This window comes from Phocoena phocoena, chromosome 14, assembly GCF_963924675.1.
Source record: "Phocoena phocoena chromosome 14, mPhoPho1.1, whole genome shotgun sequence".
NCBI classification, from domain to species: domain Eukaryota; kingdom Metazoa; phylum Chordata; class Mammalia; order Artiodactyla; family Phocoenidae; genus Phocoena; species Phocoena phocoena.
This window is the reverse complement of record NC_089232.1, coordinates 6,678,109-6,691,135: the sequence shown is the minus strand read 5'-3', so window position 1 is coordinate 6,691,135 and position 13,027 is coordinate 6,678,109. Positions and strand designations below refer to the sequence as shown.

Here is a 13,027-nt window from a genome sequence, read left to right as displayed (position 1 = left end):
GGTTTTGTTATGTTTCAGCTAAATTGCTATCTCGAATAAAAGAGCATACTTGTGTCATGTTGCTGTAGAGGACGCAAATAAAATGATCATAAAATAAATATTGCTTATCTTCCTAGCTCTGCCCGTGTGGCCAGGGTATATTTTAAATTCACTGTCTAAGGGGTGATGCTAACTATGCTTCTGTCAAGACTTTGAGAGCACCTAAGGCATTTCATTTAAATTTCAGATCAGGGCAGGTTAAAATACCCAGAACATGTAGCCTATTAGCATTTTAATTCAGCCTTAGTACATTACCCAAAGTTACTCGATTTGGAAGCCCAAGCAGTGACCTTCATGTAAAGGGAGGCTGCTGCCCCAGCCTCCCAACGGTGAGGCTCACCGCTCCAACCCCACAGTCACTGGAAACTCTCCGGGGTGGCCGTGGTGACAGTGACGGGCATAAGGGAGGCACGAGATGGGAATGACACTCAATCACAGAACCAGGCTTCAGATTCAAAGGAAGGCGCACGACTGTCCTGCCCTGCTTGCAGGGCAATATGCTTCTGCAATATGAAACCCCAGCTTTCGTGAACATTCCATGGATTTCAAATGGAGACTGTTCTGAGGATACACAACTCATGCTGTGGATGGGCATGAAGTGGGCTGCAGCCAAGAGAGGCACTGCAGGTTTTCTATGAACTGGCTTGATTTCTGGACCAAAACCAGCATTTGCAATCAGAAACACAAGCTCGCATTGCATGCAACGTACTTCTCCTCCTCTCCCATAGGTACAGCGGTTTGTGAAGCACCTACTGTGTGCAACTCCATGCACAGAGACTCCCACAGACATGCTTGCTGTCCTCAGCCAGGTCAAGCCAACCAAACACACAAGACTGGTGTGATGCACGAAGTGGCCTGATGTAACATGGAGCAGGTGGTCATTTAGGATGATTTCCAGGCTTCTGAGAAGCCCCCATACCCAATAGAATACCTCCTGCATCTGCTGGCTGACGACTGAAATTCCACAACTAGAGAGTCACTCCTCTGGTTTAAGATGTCTTCGCCCCTGTAAGAAATGTAGACACCACAAGAAGGGAAAACACTTTACACCTGCTCAACCCTCAGCACCTTAGTGTCCACGAGTTTGTCAGCTTTTACCCAAAGGCCAGGGAGAAAGGGCACAAGACGTCAGGGTCCAAAGGGCACAGGACGTGTGAAGAGAAGGTCAGGAACAATGCAGGGTATAGCAATGAAGATACATTTGGAAACCCTACCGATTTTGCAACGTGACTTGGATGTTTAAGACAGAGGCATTAGGATACAAGCCCAAATCAATGAGGCAGGTATCCGACTCACTGCATTGCCAAGGTCAACGATCCCTTCCAAATGTGGAGAAGAGGGAGGTGAGGGGGAAGCACTCCTTAAGTAAACCTGCCTCATTTCCCAACCCCTTTAAGCTGGAAGATAACCAAAAGCGCTCCCAGATGCAAACCACCGCTGAGTAAAGTTCTCTAATGAGGTCCCGCTGGCACGCCCAGCCTATGGCCTCTGATACGAGGAGGACTGAATGCCCGCAGGACCACCTCCACATGAGGTACTGACAGAAGCGCACTGGCCACCTTTCACGGGACCGCCACGATGCCTGTGCCACGCCGTGCCCTCCACACCATCAGCTGAAACCAGAATGACCGAAGATGACAACCCGTCCCCCTTCTCTGGAGGAGGGCAGAGGAAACCCTGCACCAGAGGCAAGACTTGTTGACTGCCTTTCCTCGGGTTTCTCAGCTCGGCCACTTCCACTGAGCGCTCAGCGCCTCCTAACAGGAACCCACCCACTCATCCTGAACTAGAACCACAACCCCCTCCTGTCATGTCAGGCCCAGGAAGCTAAAATGTCATCTGCATAAAGCAAATGTCACTGGAAGAGAAAGCCTGGACTTGCCAGCCCTCATCTCTAAGCATCTGAACTTGTACCTCTTCTGACTCGTAAAGACAGTACCTTCTCGACAGTGAGTCCGCCGTTCCACTGACCGCAAGTGAGGTCTGGGCAGGTTGTCACAATCCTGGAGCACGCCTCTCTCTTGACGTGTCACCATTAAAACTCAGCCCTCTTCCCTCTTCTGCCATCCCAGCAACAGGAGGGCCAGGCCATTTGCTCTACAAGCAAAGGAACCTTCTCCCCTGACGTGCTGCATGTCAGGTCAGCTTCCCTGGGGACGGCTGCAGTAGAGAATTCCAATTCCTGGCATGCTAATACATCAATTAAACTCAGTAAGAACCTCGTGTTATGAGTTATGTTCCTTTGTTACTCGCAGACGGCAAAATCTCTATCGTCTGTGAGTTGCTTCCTTCCTTCTGTGACAATTACAAGAATCACACTCTTCGAATGGATGTTGCCAAATGTATTTACTTATTTTGCATTAGAGGCAGCCAACTGCTACGAGACTATTTATTATTTATTGCAGATGTATAACAGTCCCAGAAAATGTGATTCCACATTTTGAAACCGGGGATTCTGCCTTTTTGTAAAGAAGAAACAAATGGACTCTCGCTGGCTGCAGGCGCCATGGCCATTTTACTCAGGAAAGCTGAGCTGTGAGCAGCTTTTTTTTTTTTTTTTCCTCTCAAAGGCGGGACAGCCACTTCCTCCCCCTGTCACAACGACAGTGCGGCCCGAAAGGACTGGCCAGAACCGTTACTGTGAACGAGTCTGGCGCTGGGGGAAGGGGGCACAGCAGTGCTTCAATGTTAAGATGTGTAAAAACGACAAAAGAAACCTCAAATTTTTTTCAAGTGGGGGAAACACATCCAAGCACTTTAACTCCACTGCACCAGGTGAACTGATACAGCTCAGAAGTTTTCCTTTACACCGACTGTCAACGCTGGAATTTTGTATTCTGTTTTGTAAGGATTTAATAAAAGTCATAAAAACTAAACAAAAAAAGGAAAGAAAAGGAGGAGCCTTCCCTGACCCCCTGCCCTCCTCGGGCTGTTGCTCTTTATGAGACACAGATTTCTGCAGAGCTGCTCTCTTTCCAAGGCCTGGTTCTCCGAAACCCATGTGATCTGCGTTCACACAGCAAGGTCCCCCTCCTCGCGGGGCCTCCACGGACACTCCTCACTGCCCAGCCCCCCCCCACACGGCCAACACCGCCACCTCCACACGCTCTCTCCCCGGGCTGTGGGGCTGCGAGCTTGTTTTCCTCCTGCCTCTCGGGCTACTCCCGAGTGTGCCTGTGTGTTTCTCTTCCCGCACCGCTCCTGTAAAATGTGCTGTCACTCCAGGCTCTAGGCCTGGCCTCTTCCTGGGTGACGCTGTGCATTCCTTGCCTGCAGGTGCCATTTTCACATTGATGACGCGTGAAGTATTTTGTAGGGCAGTGGCCAAAGCCAATTATGCTGGTTAAGGAGGAAAAGATATCCAAATATGATATTATCCTCATTTCCAAAATCACATGATAACAGCATGGAACTAAATAACAGTAATACCTTTGAGCCTCAAGCCTTCTCCCTTCCACTGAGCTCACAACATTTCACATGTATGTCTCTTCGTTATCCTTACAATGTCCCTTGAAGAAAGACAAAGCTGGTAGATACTCCTAGGTTAACTTTTTTAAAGATCGAGGAACTTAGGATGAGAGTCTGATCATCCGACATCACGTGGAAAGAACAGCAATGTCCAAAGTATTTTCTTCAGGTCTATCCGGGAGACAGGACCTACCTAAGCGCCAGGAAGTGGCCACACTTCCTACACCCTAGTGTCTACAAGCCCAGTGTCCACCAGTTGTGAACGTGAGCCACAGCAAAGCTAAGCAGGGTGAGTGAAACCAAGGGAAGTCCTCTCTCCTTCAGAAAGAAGTAAAAGAAGAATTCTGGATCAAAGGCTGGCCTGTTATTTTTATACTCCCAAAACGACGAAAAACAAAAATCGGTCTCTTTCCACAGCACCCATACGAAAAGGATATCCATGTACTACAGAATAGAGGAATGGAGGACGGGTGAGTGAATAAAGAAATTACAGAGTCTAGAGTAAGCCTGCTAGGGCTGACGGTGCCATCACGTTCACCGGATCCGACCCAGGCACCAGCCAACTCCAATCTGTGCCCACGCTGCCCTCCTGGAGGGAAGGCGCTGGAGCTGGCACAGCGGCCTCTGCAACTGAGCCCCAGATTTGACCCAGCAGACCCACTGGCCAGAGAGAGACTCTGCCCTCCTCCTTCCTGCCCTGATCCACGTGCAGCCCGTTCAAACCTGACCACTCGCTTCAAACAAACTGCATCTCCCAAGACAAAGGCTTTCAGCCAAGGGTATATGTGGTTCATTGCACCCCTTGACTAGAATATCAAAGTGTTTCATCCTTAAAAAAACAAACCAAAAAAACAAACAAACAAAAAAACACCCCGTAATTCTACCTACTGGTGTATCTCCAGGGTTGGGATCTAGGAAATGAGTGAATTCAAGGAGAAGAGAATGAGATGAACCTATTTACGGGGCAGGAATAGAGATGTAGATGTAGAGAATGGACGTGTGGACACAGCGGGGGAAGGGGAGGGTGGGATGAATTGGGAGGTTAGGATTGACGTATATACACTACCATGTGTAAAATAGCTAGCTAGTGGGAACCTGCTGTATAGCACAGGGAGCTCAGCTCTGTGCTCTGTGATGACCTAGATGGGTGGGATGGGGGGAGGGAGGTCCAAGAGGGAGGGGTATATGTATACATATAGCTGATTCACTTCATCGTACAGCAGAAACTAACACAATGTTGTAAAGCAACTATACTCCAATGGAAAAAAAAAAAGAGAATAAGAAACCTTTTACCTGTCTTCTGGATAAAGTTATCATGTTCTCCATGTTGAAAAAATACTGTCCTCCTCCAATAGCAGAACTACAATTCACTTTAGTCCAAAAGCATTTCTGAATGCCTCCTGAATGCCCTTGTGTCAGATACTGGGAAGACCATTAGGGCTGCTACCAGCCTATCCTGCTGCTGAGAAGCTAGCAGTCTAGGGGACCAGGGGGAGGAGAGGAAGGGATCCTTCTAAGCAGAGAATGTTAACATCCTGTGGTCCGGCATGCAGAAGGAGCCAGGATTGCGTCCTGCAAGAGAGCTGCTTTGAGCTGGGTCTTGAGAAAGGGGCAGGTGGAGGAGAGGGAAGGGAAGAGGGAGGACTCAGAAGTACAAGATACATAAATTACTATTAAGTGGCCTTTGAGAATATTTGGAGGAGGTGACCTTTGTCCTCACCACACCATCTTCCTTCTTTAGCCACTTGGAATTCCACATTCAAAGTTTCGTTTCTTTGGTTTGCTCCACTGCTAAACTACCTCGCCCTAAATAAGTTTACCTGATCCCTTCCTGAAAGCAGGCTCGGTTGGGAGTTAAGTGAAGGATGGATGCAGGGGAGAATGAAAGGAGACTCCCAGACTCGCTCGCCCTTTCCTTGCAGTTTGCATCAGGACTGGCCTCGATCAGTTGGACCACAGAGGAGACAGTCTTTTCAGTCCTGGGATGCGGACAGTCCTGGGATGCCCTGCTCACCCGCCCCCGGGGTGGGGGCTGAGGTCACAAGGGCCAACGGGAAGAAGAGGCACCAAAGGAAGAGGGGAAGAATGTTCCAGAGACACGCTCCTCTCTTCGGAGCAGCAACTGTGTATAATTAAGGAAACGTAATCAAGCGCTCCAAAACAATAACAACTGCTTTAAATTGAATGGGTCAAACCAATTAACGTCTCCTGTTATTTTTAGAGCAAATACTAAAAGATCAGTAATCCCTCCTTAAATCAGGGAAAAGCAAGGTTGCTGAAGTTTACTTGCAAATTCCTTCCTTGGTCTGCAGTCAGAGCCAGTGGACTGGAGGGCAGAAAGGTGGTCAGGGAGTGAGCGGGTGATAGAGGCAAGTCAGGCTGAGAAGATGGGGCTGGAGACAGAGATTGGGGAGGAAGCAAGGATGCTCCCAACTGGGGTCCATCAAGGCCCTGAGCTGTTGTAGCTATGGTGCTGGTGATGATGGTGGTGATGGTGACGGTGGTGCTGATGGTGACGGCAGTGATGATGACGGTGGTGACGATGGCAACTGTGGTCGTGGTGACGGTGGTGGTGGTGGTGAGGCTGGTGGTTAAAGACCTGCTGGGGAGTGAGGACTGGCCAACAGCGCATACGACGAACCCTTAAATCCTAAAGAACATTACTAGGACCCTGCTCACTTACACCAGGCTGTTCTCTGTGAGTCACTGCATTCCAGTTCCCATGCCTGTTCACTCGGTTTTCCCCCAACAGCTTTATGCCTCTGGCTCACCACGAGCTTTGGAAGCATCACCCCCTTGATTACTTCCACCAGGGACATCTTGAAAAGGTCAGCCCAACCTTACTTGTTTATCTCTGACCACAAAGGCTGTCGCAATCTTAATTCAATCTTGAAACTCAGAGCATTTACAGATCTCTGCCTTAGGGCTGCCGATCTGTTCTACAAGAATGGGAACAGAATTGAGGCTGGTTTGTGCCATAATCACTTCTGTACCACAGCTTTTGTGAAACTAGGAAATTGAAGGGAGTCATAAAGTAACAGACGCCCACAGAAAAATTTAGCCAGTAAATATTCCAATGAAAACTAGCCTTTTGGGATGATCTATACCATCATCTCAGACCCATCAGGCCCATATTAAATTTTGCTAATACCAATTTCCCTTTATTACTATATGCAGCCACTGTAGGAAGGACTTCACGTGCATTATTTCATTTAACAGTCTTTAAAACCCCAAGAGACATTTCCCCGTCCACCCATGAAGGAACGAGAGGCTCCGAGGTTAACTAACTTGTCAAATGCCCACAGCCAGTGAGAGACAATGCCTGGGTCTGAAGCCAGGCAGTCTGGCACCAGAGACTGACTTCTTCGACTCTGCTGGCCTGGCTCCCTGGGGAACCTGCTCCCTGACGGGCTTTGACAAACGGCACCTCCATCCTTTGTTTGTAAATGCCAGGCAGAAGGCTGTTAATTTTCAGATCGCGACCATTGCAGTTCATTCGTCTAAGGCCTGCTAAGCCTCCTTGGCGGATATACATGAACCTTAACCATTCTTCTAAAGCCTATAAAATAGAACTGGGTAAGCAATTCAAATGAGTCAGCAGCAGCAATTAGCTAATACTCCAGTCGCTGAGTCCTGTTCAGGGAGCTCCTTGAGAATTACGGAATACCGCGGTAAGTGCATTTTATAATGGAACTAGCAGCGCCAGGCCACTTCTGCAGCGTGGGCCTGGACACTTTACTGTTTCTTGACTATTTACTGAAGCCCACATCTATTTCTAATTCAGTGGAAATGACGACTGCTCCAAATCTCTCTCGTAAACATGCTCCAGTGAGTTTTTAGAGAGATGACAGATAAATGACAGCTTTGCATTGCCAAGGGTTAAATGCTTTTCCTGAGGGATCCTAAGTCTTGGTGCCTTGAGAACAAGTGTCAGGTTCTAATGGAATTGCTCCGTGATAAACCGCCAGGCTGTATGACAAGCAGCTTTCAAAGAGGCTCTGCATATAGTATCAACAGCCGAAGTTAATTTGAGTTTCTTAACAGGACCTCTTTGCTTTACAATATAAAAGTGCCTTGGGATGAAGCAATTACCCTGATTTACCATCTTCTCCTTGGTAGAATATAAAGACACAGCAGAGCCTCACAAAAGCAGTAACATAACCAAATGAGACCCACATGCGAAGTCCCTACTATGCTCTTCTGAAGAGCCCACTTGCAGCCTGCAGCACAGAGCCGGCATCCATCACTGGCATCCAGGGTGAGAAGAACGCCTACTCCCAGGGCTTTTCATGGTAGAGCCAATAAATTACTTTTCCTCCACTAAATGCTCAGTTAAATTTCATTTTCACTTTACAGCGTCAGTTGCTAACCTTCAGCTCCTAGGATTTTAAAGCCGTACACAGGATGGGTCCTATCTTCCAGCGTGCCTATGTTGTAACCAGGATGCTCTCCCAAAGCACCCCTGCGCGGCCCCTCAGAGTCATGGGCGTGGTGCTCACATGGGGGGGGGGGCAGAAGGGTGGCTGAGTCCCCTCATATACCTTCCTGACGTTGATGGGTCGGGCTCCTAGAAGAGGAGAGCCCTGCGACCCCGAACACCAGCCATGAACACATGGCTCCAGCTTCTCCTGAGCCCGACTCCTCGACTTTGTGTCCTCCCAGAACCACGACCGAGATACGCACTGACCTGCTGACGGGGAATCTCTGAAGGCAGGTAAGAGCTTGGGCTCCTGAGGTACAAAACTAGCCCCAGGCTAGGATGAAAGCAAAGAGAGCTTCCCCTATGGAGAGGGCGTTAAAGGGACAGGCACGGCCTCAAACACCTTCCCACGTCTGAGCAGACGGGCCCACCGCGAGGATTTTCCACGTGGACAGCACAGATAGAAACTACCGAAATGGACTCAACCATTCATCTGGGAGGGAAGGAGGCCCTGCTTTGAAGATGAGAATGGCTTCCTTTGGTACAAAGCAGTTTATCCAGCTCAGCCAGAAGTCTCAGTGGGTAAAGGATGCAGCAAAGAGGGAAATAAGACAGTAGTGATCCTCAGGACTGAAAGGGAATGAAGACACCCCCCACCCCGAGGATGGAGCCTCCGTGGTCCCCAGGGAGGCAGGACTGGAGTGCGAGGCCCAGGGCTCCCTTCCTGGGTCACAGAGAAACAGAAACCCCCGGGCAGAGGCCCCCCTCAACATCCTGTCCTCCACCCGCCTCACCTGGACCTCAGGCCTCCCCTTCTCCTCTCTCAGGGCGAATCCTTCCTCCTTGCCACGAGGACCCGCCCCCCTGGGCTCTAAAGCCCCCTTCCGTTTACTCCCCACCTTCCATCCACCCTCCACCTCCCCACAGATGCACTTCCCCCTATTTGGTCACCATCTGGGTCTCAACTGGCTTTTTCTCCACAGCAAATAAACCCCTTCAAGGCCCTCAGCTTTAAAAAAGAAAAAAGGAAGGAAAGAAAAGGAGGAGCCTCCCCTGACCCCCTGTCCTCCTCGGGCTGTTGCTCTTTATGAGACACAGATTTCTGCAGAGCTGCTCTCTCTCCAAGGCCTGGTTCTCCGAAACCCATGTGATCTGCGTTCACACAGCAAGGTCCCCCTCCTCGCGGGGCCTCCACGGACACTCCTCACTGCCCAGCCCCCCCCCACACGGCCAACACCGCCACCTCCACACGCTCTCTCCCCGGGCTGTGGGGCTGCGAGCTTGTTTTCCTCCTGCCTCTCGGGCTACTCCCGAGTGTGCCTGCGTGTTTCTCTTCCTGCACCGCTCCTGTAAAATGTGCTGTCACTCCAGGCTCTAGGCCTGGCCTCTTCCTGGGTGACGCTGTGCATTCCTTGCCTGCAGGTGCCGTTTTCACGTTGATGACGCGTGCAAGGCTCCAAGGGGCACCCACGTCTCCCTTCTCCGCTCCAGACCCAACTATCCAACCATCCACGTGGTCTCCCCAAGTCAGGCTTCCCACAGACACACAGAGCCGGTCTCCCGAGCGCACCTCCACCTGCCACCCCAGCCTCGGCCTCCGTTCTGTTTGCCCACATCAGCACCACTAGCCACTACATCGCTCGGGCCAGAAAGGCGGGAATCAGCTTGGCTCCATCGTTCCCATGCCACTGCCCCTCATCTCCAATCAGTCCCCAGCACTGTCAACGTCACTCAGATTGGTCCAGCTCTCTCCTCCACCGCCCGCTCCTCAGTCCAGGCCACCCTGGGCTCTCTCCAGACCCTGGCAGTGCCTCCGAAAGGGTCTCCCAGCTGTTCTTCCTGCCCCAGTCCAATGGCTTCTCCAGAGTCAAGCCAGAGTGGGGTTTTCTGAAACAGAGATTTGATCATGTCACCGCTCTGGTACCACCCTGCCGCTGGACAGAATCCAACTCTGGCAGCCACAGCCTGGAAGGACCCCGGCCCCTGTTCTCTCCCCACTGTCAGCCCTCAATCTCCCCAATCTCTGAGCCCAGGTGTGTGCTACTCTCTGTGCCTTCAACACCTCTGCTCTCCACCTGGCCCCCTCCTCCCGACCCTGGAGGTCTCAGCTTAGCGGTGTTCCCCTCTCAGAAACATTCCCTGACACCCCCAAGAGACCAGGGGGCCCTTCATAACTCCTACATAGAAACCTACGGTTTCCACATCACTTTTCTTGTACTGATTATCTGAATCCTCCATTAAATGGTTAGTTCCACAAGCAGAGGGCCTATGTGTACTTTCTGTATTTCCAGCACCTAGAATATTGCCTAGCACAGAGTCGGCAAAGAGAACAATGCTTTAAAAATAGATGCTCAATGGTTGTTTAATATTTTTTCTCCTTCCTTATCAAAATGTGGCCTATACACATTCCACAGTTTGAACAAACAGAATGAAAATCCACTCAGATCTTGGATCCTAAAATATTCTTTATGGTTATAGAATATAATAATGAGAATCACAATAATGCCAATATTGGCCAACTGTCTGGTGCTGGAGAGTTTATAAAGAAAGTTGTATTTGTTCTCATGTTTATCCCTCTCTACAAACCTGTTATGTACCCCTTATTTATGCAAAACACATTTTAGTAAATGAATATATATAATGAAATAAAATCTGTGTGTCATAAACAGCTCCTTATGCTCGTTTTACAGATAAAGACCTTTCTTCAATGAAAAAGTAGGACTTAGAAAATTTAAACATTATTCTGAAATAACTGTTAGAATCAAAATTCTAAGTTCTGCATATTAAAGACGATTTAAGTTTTTAAAATAATATATTTTTATTCAAAAAATGTTCCGTTAACACTCACTATATACAAAGTGCCGGCTAGTCTGTGGCCCACACCTTGACACAGACGCCTGAGGACGTTCCTCCATCTTCCCGGGGTGAAAATTCTGTAGTCAATTACGCTTGACTTAGAGGAAAATGTTGAGAATTATGAATTATTTGAACTCTACATTTCTATAATTCGTTCTGTGCTAGTGACACTAAAGATGACTGATTCTAAATATCCATATAACAGTGTCAGAAAACCAAGGGGTCCTCCCATGGCTGCTGTATCACTTACACGTTCCCCCATTTCAACTAGACATGCAATCTATCATAAAACTATTTTATTTGATTCCCTAGAACTTTCAGAATATTATATACTGTGGGGCTGCCTACACATGATAACTATCACAGTTCTTTAAGAAACGTTTCAAAGAGGACACTCACTAAGTCTGTTCTGACAACACGTTTGCTTCATGTTCTCTTAAAATGTCACCTTCTCCTCTCCTTTCCTCTCCTCCCTCAGCTCTTGCTCTTTCTGTCTCTTTTTATGTTTCCCACATATGCCCGTACACAACAGAGTAAGCCCAATGTCACAGGTAATGTAAGTAGCTCTGTGATATTAGGATAAATTTATTAATGTCCGCACCCCTCAGAATTAGCTGAGAACAAAGCCTGGCTCACAGGAGACACTCAATGGCCGTTCGTTGAATGAGTAGATGAACAGATGGATGAATGAATCACCAAATTTCTTTTGCACTAACCCCACCTTCACTGAAGCCAGGGAGGAGAAGCAACACTGGGAGTGGATTTGCCTGGTCCTCCCGGGACAGTAAAGCATGTGCTTGGACACACAAATGCCTTTCAGGTACAAGGCGTTGATGAAGCTAGGCTTCACCAAATAATTTTTTCTTTAAGATTTGCACAGGGCTTCCCTGTTGGCGCAGTGGTTGAGAGTCCGCCTGCCGATGCAGGGGACACGGGTTCGTGCCCCAGTCCGGGAAGATCCCACATGCCGCGGAGCAGCTGGGCCCGTGAGTCGTGGCCACTGAGCCTGAGCGTCCGGAGCCTGTGCTCCGCAACAGGAGACGCCACAACAGTGAGAGGCCCGCGTACTGCAAAAAAAAAAAGATTTGCACAAAGAGACATGAAGTGTCATGATGTCCTTTCGCAATGAAAAATCTACATGCATTTATAGAAGATACTGTAACATCTCAGTGGGAAACATCCTAGAAAATTACTGAACTTGAAGCTTTCTTAAATAAGAAGAAAAGCACTCAGAGTTGGCTTGGAATTATAGAAATGACATAGCAAAGCCTCCCATTAGACAAGACTATCTCCTCCCACTGGGCCCATAACTTCCAAGGACTCTCCTCTACATTCAAAGGCATCACCATTGGGCCAGGAGGGAGAAGACCCAGGGGCAGTAGTTGGGAGCTACTCCAAGCTGCAGGCCTTCAGCTCAGGCACGGTAAACAAAACCAATCCGCACGCTGATCAGTAAGAAGGGAACGGGGTGTTTGGAAATGTGAACATGTTCTGCCAACGTGAAGTACCACGAAGAGCTGGATGGAAGGTGATTAAAACACCCATAATGCAGAAAGAAATACCACCCCTCATCCATCTCAGATAGGTGGCCTGAGCAGGCCATCACTAAATGCTGACTTTGACCCAGGCATCTCCTACTTAGGAATATACTCTTCATATTTAGGGTACCACCGCAAAGCAAATTATTAATTAAATTACAAAACAAATACAGATTTAAAACCAGTGGAGTATCATTCCTAGGACTGCTTAACCAACTACAGTACTTCGTACAATGGAAGAGTATGTAGCTACTGGATGGTGTGGATCTAAATGTACAGACATGGAAAACATCCAAGACATATAAAGTGAAAAGAATAAGTTGTAGAGGGAAGGATGATATAATCTCTCTGACATAGAATAACGTGTGTGTGTTTATGGATACATAAAAACGTTTAAATAGTTATCTCTGAGATGAATGATGGAGTGGTGAGGATGGAAAAGAATACATACTCTTCTGTCTTCCTTGGTTATTTTATAGCCACATATTACTTTTTGAATAAAAAGCATTATATTTTAGGAATATTAACAGTTTTAATTTGTTCTTCCCCTTCTGAAGTATCTATAAACGTGCAAAATGTAAAATTAAGGCGATGATTAGTAAGTCATGTGCTACACTATACCAGGATCCTGGCTCTCCCTACCAGGCCAGGCCTATTTTCTCCACTCTCCTTCTCTCCTACCCACCCCCTCCCTCCCCAAGGATGA

At 48.4% G+C, this 13,027-nt stretch overlaps 1 protein-coding gene across 1 annotated transcript in view; it reads right to left on the bottom strand.

The window, feature by feature from the left end:
* The window catches only part of AFF3 (ALF transcription elongation factor 3), a 556,703-nt gene that overhangs the window by 462,066 nt on the left and 81,610 nt on the right, over positions 1-13,027 (bottom strand). Inside the window, exon 5 of the mRNA XM_065891597.1 lies at positions 971-1,045. Coding sequence (XP_065747669.1) covers positions 971-1,045 — 75 coding nt within the window. The remainder of the gene's footprint in view (positions 1-970; positions 1,046-13,027) is intronic.